Below are 13543 nucleotides of genomic sequence, written 5' to 3' on the forward strand. Positions count from 1 at the left end.
CCATCAGGAAGGCTAGCTTGCGTGACAGCAAGTCTAATGGAATTTCCTTAATAGGTTCAAATGGTTGTTTCTGTAACACAGACAGCGCCAAGTTCAAGTTCCAAGGACACATAGGTGACCTAATGGGGGGGGAGCAAGCGAGTTGCCCCTTGCATAAAGTTTTGGATCAGTGAATGGGAGGCTAAAGGTCTTTGGAAGAATACTGATAGGGCCGAAACTTGACCTCCAATTGCACTCAAAGCCAATTTGATTTCCACAGCTGACTGTAGAAAAGAGAATTCTCCCAATCACATATTTCCAAGGATGCCATTTTCTGGTTTCACATCAAGCAATACAAGTCTTCCAGACCTTATGATAAATCTTCCTAGTGACATCTTTTCTAGCATTCACTAGAGTAGACACCGCTGGTCCCCAGGTGCCACGGTCATTTAACACCCTGGCTTCAATAGCCATGCCATCAAATTTAGAGACTGTAAATTGGGGTGGAATATAGGACCTTGAGACAGTAGATTGGGGCAACGTGGAAGCGTCCATGGCCCATCTATCGTCAGTCTCACAATCTCTAGGAACCAGGGCCTTTTGGGCCAGGCTGGTGCCACCAGAATGGCTGGAACCCCCTCTCTCTGAAACCTGTGCAACAAATGTGGAAGGAGAGGGATCGGAGGCAAAGCATAAACCAGGGAATACTGGCTCCATGGAACTATCAGAGCATCCACTCCAATTGCCAGAAGATCTCTTGTTCGAGACACAAACTGCTGTAGCTTGTTGTTGAACCTGGATGCCAGTAGTTCGACCTCTGGCCATCTCCAGCGTTGGCAAATTTCCTGGAACACCTCTGGGTGTAGGGACCATTCCCCCGGGCAGATCTGCTGACGGCTGAGATAATCTGCCTTCCAGTTCTCTACTCCTGGGATATGGACTGCTGATATCATTGGCACATGTCCCTCTGCCCAGGCTAGTATGTAGTTCACCTCCTTCAGAGCTGAACGACTCTTGGTACCGCCTTGGTGGTTTACATAGGCCACTGCCGTGGCATTGTCTTACTGAACCCTGATGGGGCAGTCCTGAAGCTCCACCATCCAGGACCACAGGGCCAGACGTACTGCCCGTAATTCTAGGACGTTGATGGGCAGGGTCTGCTCTGTCCCTGACCATATCCCCTGAGCTGTGAGCCCATCTAAGAGTTGCTCCCCAGCCTGAGAGACTGGCATCTGTAGTCAGTAGCCTCCAAGTTACTGGGAGAAGGGATTTTCCCGTTCGCAGGTTCTGATCCTGCAACCACCAGTTTAGGCTTAAGCATGCCTGAGGGCTAATACAGGGCTTTTCTTCCTCTGTTCCAAGCCAACAAGATGTCTTGCTGTAAAGGCCTGGAATGGAACTGGGCATAGGGCACTGCCTCGAAGGAGGATACCATCCTTATCTGAGGCACCTGATCCTTCAGGGCACAGATCCTTACGGGTGGCAAGAATACTCTTGCTTGGACCTTGTTTAGAATCAGACCTAAATATCTTAGACTTTGAGCTGGTCTCAAGGCTGATTTTTCGGTATATATAATCCAGCCTAAGCTTTTCAAATACCTCACTGTGCATATTATGCTCTGTTCTAGAGCCTGTACTGAGTGATCCCTGAGCAGGAGGTCGTCCAGATACCCGAGCACCAGGATCCTTTGGGCCCTTAAAAGACCCAGTACTGGTGCTAGGACCTTTGTGAATACCCGGGGAGCTGTAGCAAGCCTGAAGGGTAGAGCCACAAACTGAGTGATGTTCCTCTACTGCAAAACTTAGGAACCTCTGATGCGGCTGAAAGATAGGTACATGTAAATACGTGTCCTTTATATCGATGGAGGCTAAAAAGTCTCTCCAGGGGAGACCTGTAACTCCAGCTTGTAACCGCGAGATATAAATTGAGGTGACCCACTCGTCCTGAATTGTTGTTTTCCAAATGTCCGCAAAGTGCAGCAGCCTTCCCCCCACCCAATGGAGTGGGGGCGTCCCCTCAAAAGGAGGGTTTGGTTCTGGGTTTAGAAGCATTTTGGACCCAGGGCCTTTTCTGGCCCTGGCCTTGTGGCTTGCCCCTGGCCCTAGCGCCCTGTTGGCGGCAGAACCGCCCTGATGCTGAGACATTTGAGGAAGCAGTCCCTGGGTTTTTAAATGAGGGACGTTTGGTGCTTTTCTTCACAGGAAGTAGAGAACTCTTCCCTCCGGAAATCTTTTGGCTATATTTGTCCGAGAGATCACCGAATAAACGTTCCCCAAGAAACGGGAAACCTGCCAATAACTTTTTACAAGGAAGATCGGCTGACCAGTTTTTAAGCCATAATAGTCTGCGCATATGTACAGACAAGAGAGTTAGACGAGAAACCTGCTGTATTCAATTCTTTAAAGCATCAACAGCAAAACACAGCACTCGAGGAATATCCATCTTACTTTTCAGACAGATCATCCTCCTGGTTAAGCCTATCCGGCTGTTTGACCTGATCCTTTAGGGGCTGGAAAATACCTATTGCTGCAACAGCTGGCTGGATAGCTGAACTGGCCAAAGAAAAGGAAGCCTTTAATAATAACTCCAATTTCTTGTCAACAGGGTCTTTCAAGCCACGTGTCTTCTTTGCGAGGCTCGGGTACCATTTATCTAAGCATAAAAGTGTCAAATGAATCCGATCAGTCAATCTCTTGATTCATTTTTGGAACCGTTTGTGGGTCTAGAGACCTGGAGCTCAGAGAGCTCAAACAAACTGTGCCATCCACATTGCAGACACTGGTAAAAAACTAAAGTACTTACTGTATAGGAGGGGTTACATAGGGGATCACTTCCTGTCTGAAGACCTTTGGTCTACCACTGTCCATTCACCTAATGATGGAGTATAACCCAGCAGGTAATAAATATTATACTGACCCTGTGTCCAATGAGGTATGAAAAAGAAAAACATCCAGCGGTATACAACTGCTTTAGCAGATGTGAACTGCAGCAGTGCGGTTCATAAGACTCAACATATTATTGTGATGACTGTGTGGGAAGCTGAAGAGAGAGAGTGACAAAACTTTCACAGGCACTGGTACCTCCTGAAACAATCTAGGCTTAGTTTAAAGGGGCATACTTAAGGGTACACCCATGTGAATGCCAGGTTTGCCCACACGGGGATGTACAGTTCCGTTTTGTTCAGGTCAGTTTACATCCATTTTTGCATCTCTTTTTTTTAGGTATTGAAAAAACTAATCACAGGTAAACAAGTACAAACAAAAATGTGTTTCTTATTAGGCCCCTTCCACACAGGACAGGCTCCATTAGGAGTCTGCTTGCTCAGCGGCAGAGCTGTCGGTTGATCCCCGCTAAGCAGGCGGATGGCTGGTCCATAGCAGAGTGGACACAGACCGCTCTCATCTATGGGCAGTCGGCTGTAAACAAACCACGTGTCCGTTTACACCCGACTGACATCGGATCCAGATGGGATTGGATGTCGGTGGGTGTAAACGGACACATGTCCATGTATACCCGCCACTCCACAGAGGAAAATGGAGAGTCCAATCGGGCCTGCACGAAAAACTGACAGGCAGACCCAATCAGTCTGTTTGTGTGAAAGGGGCGTTACATGGATAATCATAGGTTTACATCTGCAGGTCCATAGGAATAAACTGCTATCCATTTTTTACCCAAAAAATGACAGATGAAAAATGGGCAAACAGAGCACCCATGTGAAAGAGCCCCACGTTAGATATAACATGAATTCTTCCTTCTTCATGTGCCTCCAAACATGCAATAAAGAGGAGTCACTGACTGAAGTCTCGTGAGAAATTGACAGTGTTCTGTGTCCACAATTGTACGCAGTAATTCCTCCTATCAATCCCAACAGCACTGCTGTATCTTTGCTTTAAATAGTAACTGTGGCCTGATTGGGGATATTCAAATATTTATATATTCTTAACGAGTAGTAAATCATTTTTAAAACACATTATCACTGACCTCTGTAGCTGCAGGCACTGAAGAACAATTCATCAAATTTCACAATTCTTGTCTAATGCCTAGTATACACGGGCCAAATGTCGGGTGAGCCCGGCCGCCTTTTGTTGGATGAGCATGCTGGAAAACCAGCAGCAGACTGGCTCCCATTGACCAGAGTGTTCTGGAGGGGGGGCCTCCCCCTGTCAGAACACAACAGCTCAGCGTGGGGGGGGGGGGGGGGGGGGTTGCTGTACTAATGTCAGACTGTTAGTACAGCGGCTCTAAACCGAGCTGTCAGTTTTAGTGTGTAAATAAAGCTAAAACCACACTAATGTACCAACAAATATGATATTAAATGAATAAAATATAATAAAAAAGCAGCAGCTTTAACACAACATAAAAATTGGAAAGGCCGCGCTAAATAGTCCCAATTGATGTAAAGAAGTCATTGATTGACAGCATAGATAATGTAGTCCCGTATAAGAGGATGATATGAGAAGATCCTTCTCTCAGTGCCACCACAGTGATTTACAGCAATTCAGTGCACCGCCACCTTAGGAAAAACTTGCTTATCAGGTAGCAAGCAAAACAGGTGTATGGCTATAGCCCAGCCAAGGCCTTTTACTTGCACAGATGCTCGTATGGAATGTTGGCCCCAGGATGGATTGCTGCACAAAGCCTCACACACTTAGCAAACACTGTGGAATCCGTTCACATCCCATTCAGAAGAGGACCCAGAAGGAAAAACTGGCCATAGTGTAATATTGTCTCACTTTATTAGATAAGAAAAAGTATTGCACTTACATAGATAGGGTTCAAAGTCGCATAGATAAAGAGCCGGCCAGCTAAAAACAAACAAGCGCCCATCCTCCGTGTTACAAACAGTGTGATGACATCCACACGTACCCTCCTACTGACGCGTTTCGTCATAGTGACGTCGTCTTGGGGAACGGGCAGCGTGTTGACTCACCACCTTATATTACAGAGCCCCACCTCGTTCTGAGTCCCGGGTGGCTGGCAGCAAAAGCGCCATTTTAGCTTTGGGCATCCCTCACCTATTACAGATCATGGCAACCCAAAACCCTGCTCGAAAAATAAAAAAAAGGAATAGATAAAAACAAAAAATATTAAGCAACACCACCACCAGAAGCTTTGCCCCGATGTTACAGCTCTGAAAACACTAGATACTCGTAACCAAACAGAACCATTAAGCCAGCTTATTAACCCTTAAACAGGCTAGGGTAAATTCATTTTTGCCCTTAAATATTACATTTGCTGCAGAAATTATTAATCACATTTTAAACTTAAAATCAAAAATCAGATTGACCATACCCAAGGTCAGATCATATATCGGGGCAATTTTTAAGTTTTAGTGTGTACCAGGCTTAAGCCATCTCAGCTCACCCTCCCCAGCCCAGGAGTGACAGACTTCTAATCTCTAATGAAAACATATAGTAGGTGCTCTGGGAGGGGGGAAACAAGGTTAGCTGAGCTGCTTAGGAATGGACCTGAAGGATTTCATTGCTTTTACTTTAAAGGATGAACTGTTCCATAGTGCCTGCAGAAGACAGCGGTGGCTTGTTTTGAAGCTGATTTACTACATATTGAGAATAAAACGTAAATGACCATAGCCTGGCCACAGTAACAATTTATTTCACTCATTATGCACAGTGTTCTCACAAGTCATCCAATCACAGTAAATAAAGCTTATAAATAATCTCAAAGTTCTTATAAATGTGCTACATACCTCACACAAGACCTCAGTTTCTCTGATATATATATCATAAATGTCAAATATTAACCAAGGGAATGATATTAGAAAGAGATTGCTGCCTATGACAGCATCTGAGGCACAATTTTATGATTTGCGAAAACTCAAAGTGCAAAAACAAACCGAATGAGGCTGACTTGGCTCTCCAACCCCCAGGTGTTCTACAAGCCAAAAAAAAAGACCTTTGGCTATTAGATGCGGTAATGACACAGTCAGGTGCCAATCAATGAGAGAAAAAGTAACTAGTAGGTTTAATCCCCACTTAGTACCACTGTGGAGCCAGGTGTGCATGGTAGATTGCAGTTTTCTTTTATTTCTTTAATCAAAACTAAGGCTGAACAATTCAGGCACTTGAACCCATGTACTCCCAGGTACTTTTGACACAACTAGAACTGGTAGTCTAAACCCAGCACTGGTAGAATTTGATAGTCCATCTCAGAATGGCTGCAGAGAAGGAATCTCTTGTGTTCAACTTGCCAACAGCAGTGCTTTCTACAACAGTCACCTGTTTACACATACATAGTCAGGTTGAAAAAAAGACAAGTCCATCTAGTACAACCAATAATTTGGGATCTTTAAAACACCACCTAAACCAATAATTGTTGTGCTCCTTGACAGACTTCTAATGCTATGTACATGATGATACACCAAAACACAAGGTGAGGTTTCCTACCTGTTGCACTTCTATGTGGTCAGTGGGTGTCACTGTGCAACAGTAAGACCTGCTAGAATTAATATGATGGCTAATGACATATTAATCTTCTAACTAGCCCTTAGTGAATATGTATTCATTTATCTCAGGATGCAGCGGTGACTCAATCATTTCCTAACTTAATACAAAACTGACTCTATAAAGTGTCATTCCAGGCAAAAATGAAAACCTGACTTTTACAAGTTTCCCATAATCTGTGTACATTCACCGTAAATATTTACATTAGCCTAAGTTATTCTATTCAAATAGCTAAACCCCCAAAGCGACTTTGCCACCCAGAAGCACCCAGGCAAGTCGGATACCTATTCCGATGCGCATGCTTTGTAATCGTTAGACTGAGCTCTGGCACCACTCAGTCTGAATGGGCATATACAGCAACTCTCCTCCCCTTCCCTCACTTTGCCGTGTGTCAGTCCTAAGGAAATCTTTACTCGCAACTTTCTAGAGGTCTGGCGTTTACGTGACCACAAACACTAAAAAAAAAAAAAAAGTCATTTTAACCACTTCAATACTTGGCATTTTTACCCCCTTCCTGCCCAGGCCAATTTTTAGCTATCAGCGCTGACACAATTGGAATGACAACTGCGCAGTCATGCAACACTGTACCCAAACTACATTTTTATCATTTTGTTCACACAACTAGAGCATGCTTTTGGTGGTAATCACCACTGGGTTTTTATTTTATTTTTTGCTAAATAAACAAAAAACGACTGAAAATTCCGGTAAAAAAAAAAAAAAAAAAAAAAAAACTTTCTTTGTTTCTGTTATAAATATATATGGATCGCATGAAAGGAAGCCATCCACTTTTTACAACTGTCATGTGATCTGCTGTGATTGGTCATATGGTACCAGCATGCTGATCAGTTATCGGCTGTGGTTATCGACAGATCGTGCAACTGTGCAGCCCGTGAGCAATGCCTTCTGAGAGAACATCCACTCAGGAGGAGGAAAGTCGCCCAGCCATCAATCTGCTATAGGCCGGACAGAAAGGTGTTAACTGTGATTGCTTATAAACATCATAGGGTTAAAAGCAATGCTATTGGATCCCTCAAAAAGTGTTTTGACACTATAGGGTAGCACAGCGGCTAAGTGGTTAGCACTTCTGCCTAGCAGCATTAGGGTTGTCAGTTTGAATCTGAACCACGACACTACCTGTATGTTCTCCCTGTGCCTCCTAGGATTTTCGCCCGGTACTCCCGTTTCCTCCCCCTCCCATATATGTGAAGCGCTGCATAAATTCACAGCGCTATATAAGTATCTGTAATAAATAAATAAAACATGCACCTATGATACCACATAAAAGCCATCTACAAATGAAGACAGAATAAAAGCCACTTCTCAATACATCGGCATTGTGTTGAATAGGGCCGGAGAGTCGGGGTTCCTTAAAGCAGCTGCCTTAGTGCAGATAGACAGGACACTTTCCTGTGTTTGTATGGTGGATACTCTGATAATATGGAAGGAAGTCAATCTGTTAATCAGCGGAGACTGACCTCACTAAGAAAGCACTTCCTCAGCTGCACAATGAAGAATATGAAAGACTGCCAAGCATAAACTGTACCATATACCTAGGCACTCATCTATGCTGCAGTACCAAACAAAGCACAAGTTCCCTGGTTACAATGATATATAGTATAATATATATATATATATATATATATATATATATATATATATATATATATATATATATATATATATATATATATATATATATATATATATATATATATATATAGCATTCATTTAATACTTATGAAATTAATGTGGTTGGGAAAGACTGAGAAATGAAACCGAACAAGATAGAAAAAACTTAAAATAAAAAAAAAAAAAAAAAAAGATTACATACAGCGAGAATCTCCTGTTTACTCAGCGGCCTCTGTAATATTATTATTATTATACAGGATTTATATAGCGCCGACAGTTTACGCAGCACTTTACAACATTAGGGCAGACAGTACAAGTACAATACAATTCAATACAGGAGGAATCAGAGGGCCCTGCTCGTTAGAGCTTACAATCGGAAGTCCCGTCTCCTGGGCCGGCATTGGACCAGTGTTCTGTCTATCATAGAAGCTGGTCCAGGAGGCGGGACTTTGTATTAAAGAGAGAAGAAGAAAAATAAATAAATAAATATATTATGACTCGATTCCCCCATCGAAAAATTTGAGGTAGATGGGGGAATCCTCACAGCTGAGCTATTGTATTCTGACAACGGGTGAATTAACAGCAGTCGGAATATACCGATCAGCGCTATGGCTATAGCAGTGGCAAAATGTGACAAGGTGGATGTACAGAAGTTGATCAGTAGATGTATTTCTGTCTAACGAGCAGGGCCCTCTGATTCCTACTGTATTAAAGTGTATTGTATTTGTACTGTCTACCATCAAGTTGTAAAGCAATGCGTAAACTGGCGCTATATAAATCCTAAATAATAATAATAATAATAATAATGATGTACTACCACCCTGCCTATACATGGATCGACATTCAGCCAATTCCTGCTGAACCAGTCAAATTTCGATCCGTCTTTAGTTAACTCCTGCCACAAACACATCACAGTGTCAAGTACCACACCACTTTCTAATATTCAAAAATAAAACTATTGAACAACAAAACACACTTATGTTAAAAATAAACACAGAAGGCGTTCTCTTACCGTCACTGGATCTTCCAATGGGTTTTCAATCTCTGCCTGTCGAAGGAACACATTGCCACGGCAAACGCGCCACAACATCCTCTCAAAAGTGGGGATCCGCTCTCGATTAATGACTCCAGCAACAAAACTGTAAATATATAAGTTTTCCCATTAAATTCCCAGGTAACGTTTTATTAAGAAGATGTGAGCTACATCTGCAGTGACATATTTAACAGTTAAAAAAGATTAGATAAAGCAAACAGCTTGATAAGGTGAAGTACATGTATGAACTTTATAAAGGAAAACATGCTGGAAGAAAAGAAAGGTTTACAATGAGCTTAAAGAGGTTGTAAACCTTGGGAAAAAAAATTAAATAAATAAACCAAACCCTACAAGACAAAGGCATAATGAACTAGAATGCATCGCATACCAGCTCTTTATAAAATACTTATCTCAGAACGATGCCCTGAATCGGCGTCGGCACTGAGTACATGGCCGACGCCTTCCACTGAAGTTACTTCCGAGTTTGCCGCTCTGGCAATGTGTTTGGCCAGAGCCGCGTCACTACCACGCATGTGCACATGAGCCACCGGTCATGGCACAAGTCCTGAAGAAAAAAAACGTCACCAGCAAGCCGCTTCTTCAGTGCGCATGCACCAATGACGTCGGCAGCAACGCATATACTGAAGGTCTCCTAAACGATGCAAGTTTAAGAGATATTCACGGTACCTACGGGCAAGCCTTTTTATAGGCTTACCTGTAGGTAAAAGTGGTGTAACAGAATTTACAACCACTTTAAAAAAGTAGTTGTGGGTCACAAGAGTGCACTTAGTTTTGCACTCTGTGACCCACAGCCAGTCCAGGCTCTGTCAGGATCCCAACAATAATGTCGGGATAAGCCCAGATGCCTAAGCAGCAGCTGCTTCAGCTTCTCAGCGAGGCGCTGACAGCCTGGGCCGGCCGCTTCCTCCCCCTCCATAGCCCGGCGCTCTAGTGAGCACTGGAGGGGCAAAGCAAAGAGCGGTGACTGACAGTTGCCACTCTGCGCTCAGAGTGGACATGAAAAATCAGCGATTAGCAGTCTTTGATCGATTAGCTCGCAGTGAAGGACAGCAGCCAGCTAGGTATGTAGGTTTGTTTTTTTTCATTGCCTGCACTCCTCTTACGTTTTGCGTAGTTAAGTACAACATGTATGTACTCAATATAAATGTAAAGGACAATTCCACATACCCTAGTCTCAGCGGGGTTCCTCTTCCCACCTCACTGGGGTCCAGGAGAGACGACGACTCTTCCAGCAGGTCAGGATCCGCCATCTGCTGATGATGATGTAATTGAGCCTGAATTCACAAACCAATTAATAACTAATCAAAGCAGTTAGTGGCATGCAGGGGCCATGAGGAGCAGATGTTACAGCCAGGAAGAAGGTAGACACAAGGATCAGGGGTAAAGTCTATGTATCAAGGCAAATGGACATTATTTTACCCACAAAAAGGTATGCTATAATGCACATGTTCTATAGACTGAACAACCCCATGGAGCTAGCTAGCCAATGTAACAATAAATAACAAAAAAAATAAATAAAATCAGTGGCTCCTAACTCCTGGCACTCAACTCAGAAGCTTATATTGCCAGGCTACTTAAAGTGGCTACTGGCTCTTCAAACTATTAAGTAGAGTAGAAAGTAGAACTGAAGGCACAAACTTAATTTTGGATAGAGTAAGGGAGGGTTATAACCCATCATGTTTTTGTTCTGTTTTTTGTGCCATCTGTGTCTAATTAGGGATATTTACCTTCACTTCCTGTTCCATAGCCAAAACAGGAAGTGAGAGAAAATCCATTCAAAGTCAAGGAATCCCTGGTTGTGACCAGAACTAGTGTCCCCCATTGGAAGATTTCTACTCTATTTCCGTTCTCGTGACAACCCAACATTTGGGGTTTTCATTTACTTTCACTTTAAAAGGATAGTGGTAAACGGAACAACTATAGAGAGTGTGAATCTTACAAATGAGGGCACAGACAGCAATAAAAACTGACAGGTGTTCTAATCCCTCTTCACTCTATCCAAAACAGAAAAAAAGTTTTACCTTTAGTCATACTTTAATATATGTGAGACAGAAACGTCAATGATGTTGTTAGAAGGATGAATACAAATTGGGAATATACTAACAATATGTGAGCAATATCCAAGGAAGTAATCTGCATTAATACATAGACCCGGGGTGGGAGGGGGGCATTTCTAGACAGTAAGGTGTTTGGGGCTGCAGAATAGCAGTGTCTGAGTAAAGGATTTGGGGAGAACTCCAAATTATACCCATCAGCATACATTAAAACGTAATTTTATAGTTCATTCAATTTTTCATCAATCCCTGAAACCTAATGTGTCAGAGAAAAGTACTATACATTCTAAAGGAAACATATGAGGCCAGAAATATGGACGCTGCAATTGGTACCCTGATGCAATGTTCAAGATTGTCATCCTAATCTTGGTGTCACTACTTTGTGAGTCACTAACCTGGGAAAGGTATGCTGCTCCAGGTTACCAACTCTCTCTCTAGGTAGTGATGCCAGAAGACAATACAAAAGTCGGCACATTTAAAGCCCCATGTACACTGCTGCTGTTAAACGGAAGTTCAGAGGCAGTTGGACACTTTTTTCAACTGCCCCTGAACTCATTCAATGTCATCTTATGTGTACATGTACACAGGTTTGTTTACTGTCGTTATTAGGCAGTTGCGTTTATAGGCCTTTTTTTTTAAGGCAAAAAATTAGTTCAGACACTGAAGTTTGCAATGTTTCAGTGGCTAAACGTGGTAACCCGCATTTAGCTGCATTTCGTTTATAGGCATTTTTCATTTTTGCCTATTTAAAAAAAAAAAAAAATTTTTTTTTTTTTTTTAGAAACGCGGCAAAACGCAACATGTAAACGCGACAAAATGGACATTTTAAATGTGGGTTATTATCTGTCAAGTTAAATCGTTCAAGAGAGGTTGTAAAAACGTCCCATGTACATGAAGCCCAAAGCAATATCTACAATGGCAGCTGTTGTATTTCTGTCCTCTGCTCTAGCCCCCCGCTCTCTGCTCACAGGGTTTGATTGACAACAGCAGCAGCCAATGGCTTCCACTGCTGCCCATCCTTTCAGACATGGAGCTGTGGTTTGGGCCCCCCCTCTTTCTCTCTTCATTGGCTCATTGACAGCAGTGGGAGCCAATGGAGCTGTGCTGCCGTGTCAGCCAATGAGGAGGGAGAGTCTTGGACAGCCAACATCGCTGGATCGAGATGGGCTCAGGTAAGTATTGGGGGGGGGAGGTGAGGGGGGTTGTTGCACACAGAAGGTTTTTTATCTTTAGACCCCTTTAACACTGGGGCAGCCTGTGCGTTAGCGGTAAAGTGCCACTCATTTTAGTGGCGCTTTAGCGCTGTTTAAGTGATGCTTATCGGCCACTAGCAGGGTGCTTTTAACCCCCTATGGCAGGCAAAGAAGGGGTTAAAATTGCCCATGTTGCGGCGCTTCCGAAGTACTATTCAGGCACTTCAGAAGTGCTGCCCATTAATTTCAATGGGTAGGGCGTTTCGGGAGCACTGTATACACCGCTCCCAAACTGCCCCAAAGATGCTGCTTGCAGGACTTTTTTTTTTAACGTCCTGCAAGATCACCTCCCCCTGCACTCTGGCTTTTACATTTGGGTGGCATGGGAGGCAGTTTTAAGGCACTATTTCTAGCGCCAAAATGCCTCAGTGTGAAAGGGGTCTATTGCAGAATATGCATGAAGATAAAAAACCTTCTGGCATTACAAACACTTTAAATTAAATTAAAACTGCACACTTCGCTTGTGTGCTGAACAGTACAAACATTACACCACAAAATCTGGAGAAAAGCGAAACATTTTCCCATTGCAAACAAATTTTCTGTTTCCACTTCCCAGAAAATAAAGACAAAACTGATCTGTCTTTCTGTGGATTTCCTACACCGCCTTGCCAGAGGGTAATCGTATTAACATTATAGGCCAAGGTCACAGTATTTATCATCAGAATACCTAAATATGCACAATACATAATAGTGAATGCATTGGCTGTCAGATTAACAGCCCTTACTGCAATTGGAAACAAGAGTCTAAAACAGCCTAAAACAAAAAACAATACATATTTACCTGGCTGTATTGTAAATTGGTTCAAACATATTGTAATAATGTTATTTGTAATGGCAGAAAACAACCTAAATCCTTAGTATAGAAAGGAGTTGCCCTGGCAATGGCAAGAACTAAAAAGTCTGTTTTCCTGGAGAGATAAAGAAGGGAGCCATGTGAATGCCAACAGTAGCATTACAGATAATATACCTTCTCTACGAACAGAATCATCTAGTGCACATGTGTTAAACACAAGGCCCTCTCCTGCAGTTGCAGACCCAAATTGTCTCAGCAGTTGGCAGCAGAGAGGACGACAGAACTCCTCCTACAGATCCTGCACCTCCGGGTGCAGCCAT

The 13543-nt window shown here is 43.0% G+C and overlaps 1 protein-coding gene across 6 annotated transcripts in view; it reads right to left on the bottom strand.

Moving 5' to 3' along the window:
• ATP6V0A1 (ATPase H+ transporting V0 subunit a1) overlaps positions 1 to 13543 on the bottom strand; it is a 201225-nt gene that overhangs the window by 123595 nt on the left and 64087 nt on the right. For 4 of the 6 annotated variants that reach the window (XM_073608393.1, XM_073608390.1, XM_073608394.1 and 1 more), the window contains exons 6-7: positions 10291 to 10397; positions 9082 to 9208 (exon numbers count right to left, since the gene is read on the bottom strand). In XM_073608393.1, coding sequence (XP_073464494.1) covers positions 9082 to 9208; positions 10291 to 10397 — 234 coding nt within the window. The remainder of the gene's footprint in view (positions 1 to 9081; positions 9209 to 10290; positions 10398 to 13543) is intronic. The other 2 variants (XM_073608392.1, XM_073608391.1) reach the window with 1 other exon arrangement.

The sequence above is a fragment of the Aquarana catesbeiana genome, linkage group LG12, assembly GCF_042186555.1.
Source record: "Aquarana catesbeiana isolate 2022-GZ linkage group LG12, ASM4218655v1, whole genome shotgun sequence".
Lineage (NCBI taxonomy): Eukaryota > Metazoa > Chordata > Amphibia > Anura > Ranidae > Aquarana > Aquarana catesbeiana.